Genomic DNA, 16,761 nt, shown 5'->3' on the forward strand with positions numbered 1-16,761 from the left:
TTTTCAAAATCTATCCATTATTTGTCCATTTACAATTTCTAGCAGCTATAATACTACAACTATATCAGCCTATGACAATTTTTATACGTTGCAATTCGCATTTTAAAAATCTATCCATTATTTGTGCATTTACAGTTTCTGGCCACTTTAATACTACAACTACAACAGCCTATAAATTATTTCCTATATGTATGTATATAAGTAATCACCCGCATCGTCCCCGCACGCGTGCTCGTGCTCCCGGTCGTGCTGCCAGCGCGGGCGGTACACAGCGTGCGGCGGCAGCGCCACGGGCGGCAGCAGCTGGCTCGGCAGCGCGGTCAGCGGCGCGTACTTCGACGAGCCCACGTACTTGTACACCGTCGCCGGCTTGAACACGTACGACCAGTCCTAAGAATACATTATTAGATCAATTATAAATTAAAAGTTTGTTAGTTATAAGTGAAAATCATTAAGTGTTTGTGATTAAACGTATTTTCTATCTTTCTTCAATTAACACACGCCAAAACAAATATGCAATACACTGAATACTGTTACTTCATTCTTTGCCACAATCTTATGTAATTATGTCATACTGATATAATGTAGATACTACAAATAACATAGTTCTATACAAGCTTTAATAATTATTTTTGCTAAAATAAATTCCTACACATTTTTATACAGCAGTCAGTACACAACACTCGTTAAAACTTATCCGCCCAATAAAGTATTACACGACAATATAAAATACGGGTAAACCATACATTTTTGAAATAATTGTACAATACGATATTCGAAGAATAATTTTTAACTGAGGATTGAAAAATCGGCCCTTAGTAAACGAATAAATGTTTGTCTGTGTAGAGGCGCACCTCGATGGGGTCCCGTGGCGGGCTGCCGTGGCGGGTGAGCGCGCCCGCGGGCAGCTCGTCGGGCGGGCAGAAGCCGGGCGAGGGCTGCGCGTGCGCCTCCATGCTGGGCGGCGTCGGGAACATCTTGCTCAGCTCCTCGGCGCGCACGCACCGCACCTCCGACGACTTGTTCGAGTCCGGCGGCGTCTGCACTTGCAACTGACATAAGGTACACATTTAATGCCTGCAACGTCCCGATATATTCTAAGTCACACACAAAATAAAGCTCCAAGCGATATTAATTAAGCAATAAATATCAAATTGATTCCGGAAACTTCAAAAAGGTCATAATTATGTTTAACTGTCTTATAACAGTCTTTTTTACACACAAAACTGCGCAAAAGTCACAAAAAAATATCATATTTGTTAATATAAAAAATACGTTATTTCAGCATTTAATTGAACACAAAAAGCACCAACATGCAGACTATAGCCAGTATAGAGACATAGTAAACAAAGGGTACACTCACAAGTCTTACCGTCTCATCACCGCTGGCCGCGTCGTCCGAGTTGTCGAATATCTGCTCCAGGTCTTTGAACGTCGGGCACAGGCCGTCCGATCGAAATAGGTTCTTGTAGTCTTTTATATCCTCCTGTAAAATGCATATTATAATTTAACATGAGATATAGAATTCAACACTAAATTTTAAATTGTGAGGAATAATTTTTTGTAGTATTCTGTTTGTTCTTGTATAAGTTCCGCTCTACACTGTGCACTATAAGGGCCGCTGCACACTCACCGGCTCCACCTTCTCGTGCTTGACGTCGACGCGGTCCGCGTGCACACAGTCCGGCGGGCGCGTGTACTCCTGCCCCGCGTACAGGTCGCCGCCGCTCACGCCCAGCGCGAGCTCCTCACGGAACGTGTTCTCGTCGCTCTTGAAACGCTTCACGGGGTGCTCGAGCCTAAAGCAGGACATCAAAAAATATATTATAAACCAATGATATTATATATAGAAACAAGAGGTAGATACGTCATCAACGCACCAAAACTGATTCCGTGAATTGGTCCTATTTGGGACCAATGCAATCAGTCAGATTGTCACCGGTCCCAGTGAGCGCATGTGCCTATAGGTACATTAAAGTTGTCGAAAATGCCTTCCTGTGTGTTCAGAAAGTGCACGTATTCGTGCAAAAAATAAAGAAAGATAAAGGAATATCATATCACAGCAAAATATATTAAATTATTACAGTTTAAGAGTAAAAATAACAATTTACAATTCTTTATTAATGACACTTGCTTGACACGTGTATTGAAATAATGAAAGGGATAAAACATTGCTTCAATCACTAGTGTGACAAAGCTAGCGTACACTGTGTTCAAAGATTATCATGTAGATACGATTATTGAAAATAGAACGGTTATTTTATTAATTTCGATTTGGGTAAATACTTGATTAATTTTATATTTAAATCCACACAGTGCATATAATTAACAAATATATCTATTTATTATATACAATGAAATCGTGATGGCAAAAATGTTTGTTTGCAAAAATGATGTTGAATATATACGTATACATTGAAGAAAAGATTATCGCTACTGACGAAAAAGGCTATTTGCTTTTCTGTAAATAGCTATTGAACATAAATTTTATTTGTGTTTTAGATAAAAAAGGCTTATACTTCATCCTTTCTTTTATTTCATCCTTTTTGCACGCCTCATAAGCGAAGCGTTGAGGTGGGTACTACTGTCACTTCGCGCAAAACATCTGATTTTTCAAACTTAAAATGTCTTTATGTATCATACATTGCACTTGTAAGATAATACATACACACACATATTAAGAAAAAACACTATTTTTAACATTCATGATATTTTTGATGTCATTTTTGTTATTTAAACTAGTTAAAAAACAGTTTAAAAAAGTTCTGTCTTGGACGTCCGTGTGTCTGTATGTGCGGAGGATTTTCTTGTTAACACGATAGCGACCGAAATACTTTACTAATCGAGTCTTTTTTTTTTCTCTTACGCTTGAGTATGCTCAGGAATAGAACCCTTTCATTTTTCAGGGTCTGATTCGATGTGGTTTAATTGTTATTAAATAAACAAAAATAATAATTAATAAATATTATTAAAAAAAATTATGAGGCGTGCACTTTTGGATTTTCCAAACTATTTTTCATCTAGGTCACTATTATTATAATTATCCTACAAGTTGGAGTGATGACCTTGTACGGGTTTCGGGAACTGCCTTGAAACGAATAGCGTAAGATCGGTCCTTATGGAGTTCTATAAGGAGGACTATATGCAGTATGCTCAGCAGTGGGTGATTATCGGGTGAAATGATGATGACTTAAACGAACACCACAGCTAGTAATAAATACTTAATACAGTTATATCTCCAAAAAAGCATTTTATTTTTTTTTTTCATTTTAATACGACATCATAATAATCATAAAATAGTAAATGAAATTGTCACATTTATTTACTTGTGCAGGAAACCTAACATCTATAACATTGAACCTTCTGTGTCGTTTATCTATGCCAATTACCATGGCAACTATTTGTTTATTTATATTTAATTGGTGAATTCTTATGACTTTTGCTTACACCTGCGCGGAAGTGACAAACTATCTTTGTCTTTTTTATTTATATCATTTTATTAGAGCCATCTCTCTTATACAGTCTGTCAATGTAATAAATTAAGTAAAATGAAAATTGTATTTGTGTGTGCCTGACACTGCATATGAAGCATTTTTTTTGGATATATTGTGAGTATATAACGTATCTATACATAAAATATCATTGTTATAAACTGACATTTCGACCAATACGATATTTGCGTCACTTTAAAAACATTGATCAACAGTGGAAAGTTCAATAGGAAATATTTAAATATTAATTGTTACTTAGTTAATGTAACTTAGTTAATTGAACTGTTACCGAGCATTGAACACACACATTGTAAACTTGACCAATGTGACTGCGCATCTCTGTAATACTATTGCGAGTAAATAAGATACACAACGATATTGCTCATTTATTGATGTGACCGTGGATCTCGCGTTAATTGACATTGAACTTCTTTTTTTCAAAGTGAATTCTGTTCACCAAAGCATTTCTTTTCATTTCACATTATTCATATTTTGCAATATCATGTGCGTACTGACCATGCGTGCACGGTGCTGTAGTCGTACAGCATGTGCAGCTCGTGCTCGTCCTCGAGCGGGTCGAGCCGCTTCTCGGCGGCGGGCAGCAGCGGGCGGCGCGGCAGCGGGGCCGGCGGGCCGGGGGTCGCGCCCGCCGGCCCCAGCGCGCAGCCCGCCGGCGACGCGCACGCGCCCGCCGCGCCCAGCGGCCCGCCAGCGCCCGCCGCTCCGACGCCCCCGTGCGGCGGTGACTCGCCCTGCAACACACACACATTGATGTTATACATTTGTAACATTGAATTCACGGTTTATAATATTTACACAATTTATGTTCACCAACTTGGTTTTAGATAAGTCATGTGAATACCTAATTGAGCTAACAAGATAATATTTATTTACTGTTAAGTGTAACTCATAAAAAATTATAAAAAACATGACATTAAAAATATAAAAGACCCTTATTTCACATAAGAAACTATTCATCTCTTATTGTCTACCATTTTATGATAACTCATAGAATCATAAGATTTACTGACTAAATATAAGCTAAAAAAATTGTATACATTGCTCGAGATGTTTTTGAAAGCTTTCTACAAAACTGAAAATCTTATTATTATAATATTAAGTACTACTGCGTACCTGCGCATATAACTTATGGTGGTGGTGCGAAGGCGGAGCAGGTGTGGGCGGTGCCAGCGGGTCGGGCGTCGGCGCCGGCGTGTGCAGCGTCGTCGGCACGTTAGGGCCCTGCGCATAGACAAATACAATAACACTCAGTTTACATAGATATCCTTTCAAAACATTTAATAACTTTCAATTCAGTTTCATTCAAAATAATTCTATATTCTAAATAATTGACTTGAAAATTACAAACGATTCATAAAAATACAAGCTTGATTTCCTTGTACCCTATTAAAAAGTAGCCTATATAGTAACCCAGAACATAATCTCTGTAGGTCAAAGTGGAAATTTCATACAGACCTGACTAATTACTGTTTTTACGATACAGAGTAACAAACATCATCAAAACCATTCACATTTATATTATGTACTTATATTGTAGCATATAGTACGCATTTGAAACATTTGTTTTTCATATTATTTATTTTTTAAGCTTTCTTTTAAATGTTAATGCCTAGTATTTGTTATGGAAGAGAAGCGCCTTCTAAGTTAGAAGTTAGAATTTCACTTGTGTTAGAAGTTTTAACACAAGTGAAATTTATCACTTAAATGGAAGCACTTACCTCCAACACAAGATGAAAACTTGTTTAAAAGAAATAAACATTTTTTTTCATAATATTATAATGATATGTCACCTGGTGGGAAGGTATGGCGGTGTGGTGCGGCGAGGGGGCGGAGCCCGGCGCGGCGGGCGAAGCGCCCCCGCAGCTGGCCGGCGAGCACGTGCCGCGCCCGTTCGCGCCGCCGCACCCGCTCGCTCTGTAGTGCGACATACTGACACTTAGTTACGCACTATTTGCACATGTACATCAAATAAATAACAATCAAGTATAAATAAACACTAAAAGATTCAACAAAATTACGTTATCAAATAATTATTGTAATATTGTTGTAAGTGACGTAAACAACAGAATACTTTCAAAAAATTGTTTCATAATATCTAACGTTTTAATTTTAAACAAATTGATAACAAAATAATATGATAAAAACTGCCAATCGACGTGAAATGATAACCAAGCGAGTTAAATGTACCGAGATGAGGTAGATGTTATTATGTTCATCCATGACACCCTTCCATGTTTCCATCCATTTCTTGTTCAACCAAACCTTACGTATGTACTTATAGTACGTTTAAAAATTAACAAAGTATCGTAAAATGCGGTTAAAGGTTAAGTAAATGAAAGATTTGATTGAAAAGAAAACAGATAAGAAATAACAGTTCGAAACTGATGATTATTTTTTTAAACAAAATAAAACAAATGTCACAAATGAATGGTTACAACAACCTTTATGACATTAAATATGAACTATGAGTTTTTACCAAACAATGGCTGAAATTAGACAATCACAAATCGCAATGAAATTCGTCATAGGGAGACACAAAACATGCAATTTATTATTCGCTCATGCAGTATAATATTAAATGCTATATTATATGTAAACAGATGATGTATATTAAGGCATACGACATGCACCGGGATGGCATTGCACTATTTGTGTACCTTCAATACTTACGGCCGATCTCGGGGATTCGCGCGACTCACACTAACCTCGAAACATGAAACCCACATACACAAATGTAAGACCGGATGGGGAGCGATGCTTGATGTGTTGATACATGAAGACCGTTACATACGTTCATATGGAGGTACACCGCTGGCCCGATGGGTCGATCGTCTTGAATGAATCTCGCGATATTGTATCGAGTGTTACAGTTTAACTATGGCATGTTGCGTGGTTACCCGGCGGGTGCGCGTGTACCCGGCGGGTTGCGTGGTTACCCGGCGGGGTGCTCGTGTACCCGGCGGGTTGCGTGGTTACCCGGTGGGTTGCGTGGTTACCCGGCGGGTTGCGCGTGTTCCCGGCGGGGTGCGCGTATACCCGGCGGGTGGGGTGCGGAGTGCGGTACTCACGCGGCGGGGTCCCGGGCGCGGGGCTTGGGGCGGGCGCGGGGCGCGGCGCGCGCGGCTCGGCGGTGGAAGGGCAGCGGGCGCGGGGCGCGCCGGCGCCGCCACCTGCACAACACAACGCTACTGCCGGCCCGCACAGATCGACCCGCCACCTCCCGCCTGCCTACGCGTCACACTTCGCGCCTAGACCTCACCGTGCGCCGCCCGCCGACCGGACCGCTACACCGCGTGTAGCTGAGACGGGAAGGAGGGCTGCCGCGCGAGTCGGAACCAAAGTAACACAAACGTGCCTCCCGTATAATATGTTGCAATAAATTCCATAGCAGGATTCCTATTCTGCTTTAATATACGCTCTATCTTAAGGATAAGCATTAAATTTTTCCCCAACTCACGCTGACAACCCTATTTGAAAGGAAAAGCGAATCTTTCATTCACAGAGTACTCAAGAAGCGAGGATCGTATCTACACGCAAAGTGTGACAAAAGCTTGCGCGTCGACTACTATGAATATATCGACGCACTTTGTATTTATCACTAATATTAATTACGTTAGAGAAATTAATAAAAAAAAACCAAAGGTTAACACAATAATGCATCGATAGTTTCATGCGCAGTGCTGGCGACAAGGCGCGTGTCGCGAGCACTCTCCCTCTACGGCTTATACTACATAAGAACTAAAACATTCACATACATAACATCTACCTATCTACATCTACAACCCTGCATAACTCCGCGTTTATACGCTACGGCTGTCAACACGCATCATCGACATATTGAGTACAGCCGACGTATATAAAAAATAGGATAGCGTTTAAAATAAATATATCATATTTTATCGAATATATAAAATGCATAACACACAATTCTCATACAACTACAACTATTTTACTGCTCCAAACTACATCATAATGCCGTTCGGAAGTAAACTATTCATCTCACTTTTGATCTTACCAAAAACTATGTTTGTAATATGTAAAATAGTTGACTTCGGAACGTGCATACGGTAATAATAATAAAAGATAGCGGTACGTATGTAGCATACAGGAGATGCAATAAGGGCGGTGACTCACTTGGCGCAGGAGCAGGGCGCTTTGCGCGTCGGGTCCACGAAGTCCTCGCTCGAGTCGCCCGCCGCGTCCGCGTAGCAAGCCTCTGCCGTCTGGAATAAATAAATAAATATTTCAGCATTGAGGTATTATTACTACGTATAGAGAGGACGCCACGAACAAAATCTGTGCGACAATAGCGGCGGTGCGGGGCGCGCGTGGGCCAGCTAGTGAGTCATAGATATAAGCGATGTTTGAGACGCTTGGCTCTAACTCGTGTTAAAAATAGTGTAGTAGCGATGCCCTCTCTAGTACGTAGTACATAGTAACTCAATGTATTTCAGGACAGTTTTCACACACGGCACAATCTGATCCCATACTAAGCTTTCGCTTGTGTTATGGAAACCAGATGGCTGATAAACATACATTTATAATTTAAAATAAATACTTTTATAGATAATTAACACCCAAACACAGAGCAAACATCGATGTTCATCACACAAATATTTGTCCTGACTGGGAATCGAACCCACAACCTTTGGCTTGGAAGGCAGGGCCACTACCAACCAAGCCAACCGGTCAGACATAGAATAGGTTATTATATTGTGTTAAAACAGGATACAATAAAAATATAGATCTTTCAATAAAATTGGAGAATATAATAATTTCGCAAATACCACTAATTTCGAATATGCACTTAGGGCTTAGATCATTAAGTAATGGATGGAGTACGCTGGCAAATGTTCTAACTAAACTTTCTGCTGATTTTGGTGCGGGGAGGGTAACTCACACTATTGAAACACAATCACACATTCACAAAAATAATTTGTGTCACGAAAGTCGTAAAAATTTACGACCTTTTAAGCGACGAGTTTTTAAATTCAACTCTATCCCTAAGTTAATAAAGATTAAATTTGAATTTCATTCCAAGTTGTCTCGTGGGGAGTGTGGTTCAATATCGCGTTCTAAATTCAACTTTATAACTTATATCATAAAGATTAAATTTGTATTTCTTTAAAAGATAGTCTCGTAAGGAATGCGGTTCATTATCGCGTTTTAAATTCAACTTTATCTCTTAGTGGATAAAGATTAAATTTGTATATTTTCTTTCCATGATAGTCTCGTCTCTTTCTCTCTCGAAACATGACTCGATTATTTGTCTTGATCACATCGCTAAACGATACATCGACGATTATTAGAAATTGCATTTAATTAGAAATGTACGTTAAAAAATAAAAAAATATACACAAATTAAAGGTTATTCCATCTTTTTTAATATTCGACATGTTTGAATTGCTTCTGCAAGACTTGACAGTGCAAAACGGCATTTTTAGCGGAGCACTCGCAGACGTCCTTTCAATGTTTTACGAATACGCAGAGTGTTTGTAATCGATTACGCAAGTAGTTTTTATGAAAGCATAAGATTTTTCGATTCGAATAATCTTATACCTCGGCAAAAGGGGAAACGCCTGCGAGTGTTATCCATTACTTAATGATCTAAGACTTAGGGCCATAATTATAGTTCAAATCAATTTTATAGCAACTTTGTTGTATTAACATATGGGACATGTTATCATGGAGCTTACAATGTAGATATAACTTATCTACAAGCAAAATTCATGTTAAATTAATATAGGAAGCATTCTCAAAACTTTTAATAGCTTAATAAAAAGTTCTGTTTCCAACTTCCATTCTTTCGTCAATAACAATTTCTTATAAGGTTACAAACTTATTAGAGCCGAACGAAGCGAACCATACGAATTTTTGAATTCTCCTCTACATGGAATCTTATGACACCCCGCACTCGCGTCGTCGCGTCGCGTCGAATCGTCCGAATATGCAAGAACCCTATAATCCTAGAATAATTTGGATGACGTCATCAGATTCCATCGACTCTACAGATGCGCTCGCATTTTATTATTTGCGTACGACAAATCAGTGAGATGTCTTCGACGCCGCTGCATATGTCTGCAAGGCCTTATAGACCTCGTATACAGATAGTACGTAGTAGTAGATTAGATTATTATTTTTTATGAATTAAGATTGAGGATATTATGAATTAATTTTTATTTGTTTATAATTTTGTTAACTGATTATTTTGGAATGTATTGAAATTATTGTATTGAATGTGTTGTAACGTATTTTTTATAGTGCATGCAGTGCTCATTTTTTATTGGTTGTCCATCATGTTCTATATTTTTTGTGTATTTTTTATGTAATTTCATCGATGTACAGCTGCTAATGAGCCTTAATAAATAAATAAATAAATACCCATACCTGGTGCGGCGCGGGCGTGGCGAGCGAGCGAAGCGTGCGCGCGGCGAGCTCGCGCGCGGGCGGTGCGGCCCCGCTGCCCGCCTCCATCTCCGTCACCAGCACGTACGGCACCGGGTAGCGCATGCGCACGCCGCCGCACTCCACCTGCGCACATATAGTGACATGAAAAATATTTTATTAAAGTTATAATTACACTAGAATAAAAACGTATTCACTAAGTAAATGACTAAACTTAAACTTAAAATTAGTAATACAAGATGTATTCCGTGTTTAAGTGGATAAAAATACAATTATATTATACTAGCTTTCCGTTTGCGACTACACTTGCTTAATTAAAAATCCGCATAGTACTAGACCCGCGAGAATTCTCAGGTCTCAAACACTCTCCCTCTGTTCCATTACAATCAATTCAGTGGTTAGTGAAGAAGAGACAAACAGACAGAGCAACTTTCACTTATATAATACTAGCTTCCGCCCACGACTTTGTATGTGCATCCCCATTTTTCCCCGTTCCCGCAAGAAATTCGGGAAATCTTTTCTTAGCGGATGCCTACGTCCCAACATCTACCTGCATGCCAAATTTCAGCCCGATACGTCCAGTGGTTTGGGCTGTGCGTTGATAGATCACTATATCAGTCACCTTTGAGTTTTATATATATAGTATGGATTAGTAGTTAGTATGTACCTCCACGGCGCCGCACGCCTGCTCGAGCGGGTAGAGCTGCCGCCAGGCGTCCAGCAGGCGCGCGGTGGCCGGCTCCGAGTCGCTCCACTCGCGGCCCGTCACGCGCCCCTCCAGACCGAACGGCGCCAGGATCACTGCAACACATACATACAATTTTATAATGAGGCATGAGATTATGTAAAGCAAGTACTGAGCGTGGAATCCGAGTTCCTATGTGCTAAAACAAAATTCCATGAAACGAACCAAATTAACATGATAAATCTACACTTATATAAAAAGAAGTTCGTTTGTTACATTTTAAAACAAAACCTATGTGTCCGATTTAAAATATACCTCAATGCCGAAAGCACAAGCAAAATAAATCTGTTAGATTGGACAAGAAACAGCTATTCATCCCCACAAAGTTCACGTTTTAAACAAGAGTAGGATAACATAAACACGCCAATAATGAAAGTCGAATGTTGGCTTATATCCCCTCCCCGCGTGCCGCTTGCGTGACACAAGTGCAAGTGTTAATGTTGGCACGTTTTTACGCAGCGTTCATAGGACGCTTTATTTTGTGACTATATTAATAATCGAGTGAGTAAAAATTTTTATATTGATATATTGCAATATTATTAAAATTTTAAATAAAAAATTAAATTTACAGAAGCATAATCTCTTATAATATCCTCTTCGACATCCACATTTATTCAAGCAAACTATATTTACATACTGAAATATGTTTGGCAGAAAGCGGCAAGTGACAAAACAAAACATCATTATCGTAAACAACAAATGATACATATTTAACTTTAACAAAAACAAACTGAATATAAACTTTATTTGCTAATTTATTCATTTGTTTTGTCATTAAACAGAATGCGGATTTGGATGGCATTGCAGGAAGTGAGATTCAAAATAGCATAGTTCAAAGTCAACGACAGGACGGTGTGGCTACTTTGGGCTTATGCCATTTTGATGATGAGTTACCACATTAATATACTGTGGATATAGTAAAAATGTGATGATTTTTATGTTTTTAATAATAAATTTATATTAATTATCCTCGGGTATTCACTCAGGAACGGAGTGGGTAGGTAGATTCTATATGCAAATTATAACATATTTTTAAAACATAATTTTGACAGTTACTGCATTAACAATCTAATATAACAGTAGTGCTTTTTAAAATGTTATATTCATTTTTTTTACAATTTCGCTAGTCATCCTACAATCCGCTACCCTGCACAAGAGAACTGCCAAAGCCAACATCGTTTTTACGTATAACACACACACGTTTTGCCTGGAAGAGATCACTAATAAGTGATAAGGCCGCCAAATAACTTGTACTCTTTTGTAAGTAGCTGTAAGCTTTTCAACCTTTACAACCATATTAAAGCATTAAATAAATAAATAACTGCATACCCTTGTTGTCCGGGTGCGCGTGCGGCGGCGGCGCGTGCAGGCGCGCGCGCCGCTTGGCGGTGAGCGTGCGCACCGGCGGGTGCTGGCGGACGTCCACCGACGCGCACACCGTGCTCTCGCCGTGCAGGAAGAACGCGAACGAGAACGACAGGTGCCACGGGCTGCTGTGTGTGCAGACGTGACGTGTGTTAATCATTGCTTTGGTAAATAGATTATAGATAGCCATTTTATTTGATGTGTTTATCTCTTGTTTAGTAAATAGATTTTAGGTAGTCGTTATAATGTCCGGGGTTAAGTGTTGATTCTGTTGGTGTCTTTGCGGATAGCATGGTTATTTCAGTAACAAAAATTTGATGATATAACAATCCACATATTTTATATCAATCCCATTCTTCTTTTCATAAATAAATCATTTTCTTTTACAGTAAGAACTTTAAGTAAGTGAGTAAGAAAAGGAAAATTTGTCTACAGTTAAATATCCGGAAAGATAATATTCACGTTAAAAAAATAGATGACAATTAACTAGCAACAATTAGTAGGCGGTGTTGTGTGTCATGACATGATGTTGTAAATTGATCTGTGATTCGGATTCGTGAGTAGCATACTTGATTAAAACACGAGTACAATGAAACGAAGGACGCGTATTTAAATTGGTTAATTTAGACAACTTAAAAATAATATTACATACAAATCCGCCTCGAAGGACCATATTTGAACAATCAAATTATATGGTTATTTCGAGTTAGATTAAAATAATATTATATAAATGTTTGAAGAGGAACGAAGTCTCACTCTTATTGCTTAACGAGTGCAACACAGAAATCTCCATTTCAATATAGGAAGTGCCACATAAGTGTATCTGAAGACAATCCATGAAAAAATTGCTTCAAATATAACTTCCACGCGAGTTCAAACTCTTTATCTCAATATTTATTACACCAATTGATTTTACGAAGGTTTGGCAACAGCGCAATAAATGTTAACACTTTCTTTAGTAGTAATCTCATTTGACCTTTTTACAGTGGATGACAGTTTAATGACCGTGTTAATGAGAAGATTTAGGTCTGCTTTTGGGTTGAATGATACCATTCAACGCACGTAACAGCGTCTTTGTGTAGTGTATAATGTTTATCGCTTACGCACGTATTATTATGAACAAGGTTCGCTATTAAAACAAGAGCTTCCTTTAACCTTTGGGTGTAGAGATTTATGGGCAATCGTGATATAACTTACCTCTTGCCGACGTCCTCCTCGTCGCCGTCGTAGGGCTGCACGAACCACTTGCCGAGCCGCACGAAGTCGCGCGACAGCAGACATCTGTAACGCGCACGACATTGGATTACAAGTGCTGTGTGCCCGAACAGTTGAGAGGCAATTTGATGTGCATACAGAGTGGCGTTACAGCGACATTAACAAGGCAGGTCAGGGTTTATATACCTACATCCTATATGCAGCATAATGGATATTGATATGAAGTTTTAGACAGGTTTTATTCGATATAATACATAATTGAGTTTGTATTCGTTTGGTAACAGGTTTATTAGTAAGATGCATTGTTCTTAGTTCTCAAAAATCATCAGTATGTTGTGTAAGATGCACTCGGCACAATCCTTTCCGTTGTCCTTTCGTATTCTTGTTAAATGTTACAAAATCCCGTCGACATAACTACATATTACCTATACGATATTTCGAGTGTAAAATAAATTTATAAGTTAACATAAACAATATCGATTCGTTTCACGTTTCGATACTTACATGCCTACGATAAAAAAAAATTATCATAACTTCACAGTTTTGTTATTATAAATAAACACGTTCTATATGAAAAGATAATTATGTTCCGATTGCGAAATCAATGTAATATCTGCTTCAATTCTCGTGATAAAGATATAATAAGAATACGAATTAGCAAATAATTATGATAATTGACTTACACATTACATTACATTTTTATTTTTTATAGCTACTGTTGGCAAATAACACTTTCTCATTGGACGGTATGTACAACAATGTTTTTTACGAGTTATCTAAATGTAATAACATTGATTGATATAAATTGGTGAAGTTGGTAAGTGAAGTATCATTAGCAATTTATAAAAGTATGTAATTACTTTTATCATAACATTCGTTCAGAAATAACCAAGTAGTCAATATAGCTTGACTTGAATTAAATGCAACGTCGCAGATCGCAATACACAAGTAGCAAATATGCGATTGCGTACATCGATCGATATGTGGCCGTAGCGAATTTCTTTGTCTGCTGCGACTTTAATTGCTACTCGTACGATATGAAACAACGCTTCGACTCATTGTGATACATCATTACACGGCAATAAATCTACCGCCTACAGGCGCAGGCGTTTGACTAACTTCCATGCGAGCACAAAACACAACGATAAAACGAAACGTGATCGTTAATTATATTACACGATAACAAGCAATAAAAACCATAACATTATGTCGCTTTCGAGAACAAACGGCAGCTAAATGGCGGTAGCGATGTTCAGAGGACGATCAAACGATTACACATAAGATTTTCCTCTGATCGAGGCCGATCCGCGGCGAGAACGACGACATTAATTACTAATAAAAATATCAATTAAATTGTTGAAAAAGTCGAACTCGTATCCCTACATTACAGCACGTATTGTAAAATGGTCGCGATCCCGTCCCGACGCATTGTTACTTTGACGTGCCGCAGTCGGGGTCAACGACTCGTCTGGATTTCGTCCATATCACGGATTCCACGGTGGCCGGGAGATGCGACTGTAACCAATCCGACTACTCGCGTCGACACTTATTGTACGTTTACAAACAGCCTACAAACGGTGACCTTGACTGGGCACAAATTGACCGCTCGCCCGGCGATATATCGATTTTATACTGACAAAGAGTTCGCGTTAGATATATTTAAAACGTGTTATGTGCCAAACGGGCTGTCATCAATCATAATTCGAGAACACGGGCCACGGCGGCGGAAACTTTCGCTTTTACACTAATGCTGGTGTTTAGCAAAAAAGGTGCGTTTAGAGCGTGGATGCAACGACCTTCGCAACAATGAGGCGGGGCGATGCGCCCGCGCGGCGCGCCAGGTGCGCGGTACGCGGTGCAATGCGCACTCGACGATTGCCGATCGTTATCGGAACAACGAACCGATAAACTAGCCTCACATTACCACAATCTAATTATATAGCTATCAAATTGTATACAAGTTATTAAGGGTCAATCCAAAATTACATTAATGCTTTTTGATTTTATCGCTGATCATTAAATAAAATAATTTGGAAAATCCAAAAGTGCACGCCTCATAATTTTTTTTTAATAAATATTTATTAATTATTATTTTTGTTTATTTAATAACAATTAAACCACATCGAATCAGACCCTGAAAAATGAAAGGGTTCTATTCCTGAGCATACTCAAGCGTAAGAGAAAAAAAAAGACTGGATTAGTAAAGTATTTCGGTCGCTATCGTGTTAACAAGAAAAAGGATCCGCACATACAGACACACGGACGTCCAAGACAGAACTTTTTTAAACTGTTTTTTAACTAGTTTAAATAACAAAAATGACATCAAAAATATCATGAACGTTAAAAATAGTGTTTTTTCTTAATATGTGTGTGTAACTGTGTATGTATTATCTTACAAGTGCAATGTATGATACATAAAGACATTTTAAGTTTGAAAAATCAGATGTTTTGCGCGAAGTGACAGTAGTACCCACCTCAACGCTTCGCTTATGAGGCGTGCAATTAAAAGGGTTTGATAGTGTAGTGTGTACATTTTAAAAACTATAAAAAACTTGTAAATTGCGCGTGCAACATTCGAAAATTCAACAATAAGAATAGAGAAATGTATTTCTAATAACATTCTTGACACAGGATTAGGGGGCCTGAGTATAATGTTCTTTGACAAAATATAATCCCCATGTTCAATAAGGCAGGTATAAAATATCACCATAATAATATCTTTAAAACTGTGATATTTCGACAACTGAACATTCACTTCATTCATTCATTCATTACCTACTCAAACTCATTTATTGAAATATATTAATAAACAGGTAAGTAAATAAATGAATATGTTACCTCTCGATAAGATTATGCAGCGCCTTGAAAAGCAACGACCGACACTCGTACGACAGTCCGCTTTCCCAGGATCCTTGGTCGCCCTCTGTGAAAAAAAAAAACCACACGCATTAATAACTTCCTTATCAACTGTTTGGATAATTATACGCTAAGTAATTATACAAAACACGTTGAATGCCGTATGCAGTGATAAGGCCACGCCAATCTTTCATGCAACTTAATATTAATAATATTATGGTAAACAATATTAAAAAATCAATATGTCAACAATAATATGACATCTTAATTAGAATAGGCGTTTTTACAAATCTATTACAGGGAACTGGGAATCCTAGTGTGGGAGCAAGGGTTCTTCTATTTCTTTGTATCATAATAATTTTGGAAAATAAAATATTATTATTTATTTGAAAAATAATATATTGTTTATTAATAATTATTTTTATAGTTCCCAATAACTAATAAGCGCCTTACAAAACCTCAATTCATTGAAAAGCTATTTATATTATCAAAATAAATATTTCATGATTATTCAATAACTTGCTTGTTATTTATTTGATATCTCAATTATAAAATTAGTACTGAATGTATATCTTTCTTAATTCCAAAAGTAGAAGGTGTAGATAAACAAATACAAAGTAAATAAGATTAGCGATAAGTTGGTGTGTTGCATTGGTAAGAAAC

At 38.1% G+C, this 16,761-nt stretch overlaps 1 protein-coding gene across 2 annotated transcripts in view; it reads right to left on the bottom strand.

Moving 5' to 3' along the window:
- skd (mediator complex subunit skuld) overlaps positions 1–16,761 on the bottom strand; it is a 62,670-nt gene that overhangs the window by 13,055 nt on the left and 32,854 nt on the right. For both annotated transcript variants that reach the window (XR_016316106.1, XM_089699529.1), the window contains exons 3-15: positions 16,081–16,165; positions 13,225–13,308; positions 11,992–12,155; positions 10,585–10,718; positions 9,900–10,043; positions 7,647–7,735; positions 5,303–5,426; positions 4,626–4,733; positions 4,008–4,243; positions 1,634–1,799; positions 1,364–1,486; positions 855–1,052; positions 210–390 (exon numbers count right to left, since the gene is read on the bottom strand). Coding sequence is in view for 1 of the 2 variants with exons in the window: in XM_089699529.1 (XP_089555655.1) it covers positions 210–390; positions 855–1,052; positions 1,364–1,486; positions 1,634–1,799; positions 4,008–4,243; positions 4,626–4,733; positions 5,303–5,426; positions 7,647–7,735; positions 9,900–10,043; positions 10,585–10,718; positions 11,992–12,155; positions 13,225–13,308; positions 16,081–16,165 (1,836 nt within the window). In the remaining variant the exon portion in view is untranslated. The remainder of the gene's footprint in view (positions 1–209; positions 391–854; positions 1,053–1,363; positions 1,487–1,633; positions 1,800–4,007; positions 4,244–4,625; positions 4,734–5,302; positions 5,427–7,646; positions 7,736–9,899; positions 10,044–10,584; positions 10,719–11,991; positions 12,156–13,224; positions 13,309–16,080; positions 16,166–16,761) is intronic.

The sequence above is a fragment of the Colias philodice genome, chromosome 9 (genome assembly GCF_061535455.1).
Source record: "Colias philodice isolate Cphi_HAF_F1 chromosome 9, ilColPhil1 Martin Lab GWU primary, whole genome shotgun sequence".
Classification (NCBI taxonomy): domain Eukaryota; kingdom Metazoa; phylum Arthropoda; class Insecta; order Lepidoptera; family Pieridae; genus Colias; species Colias philodice.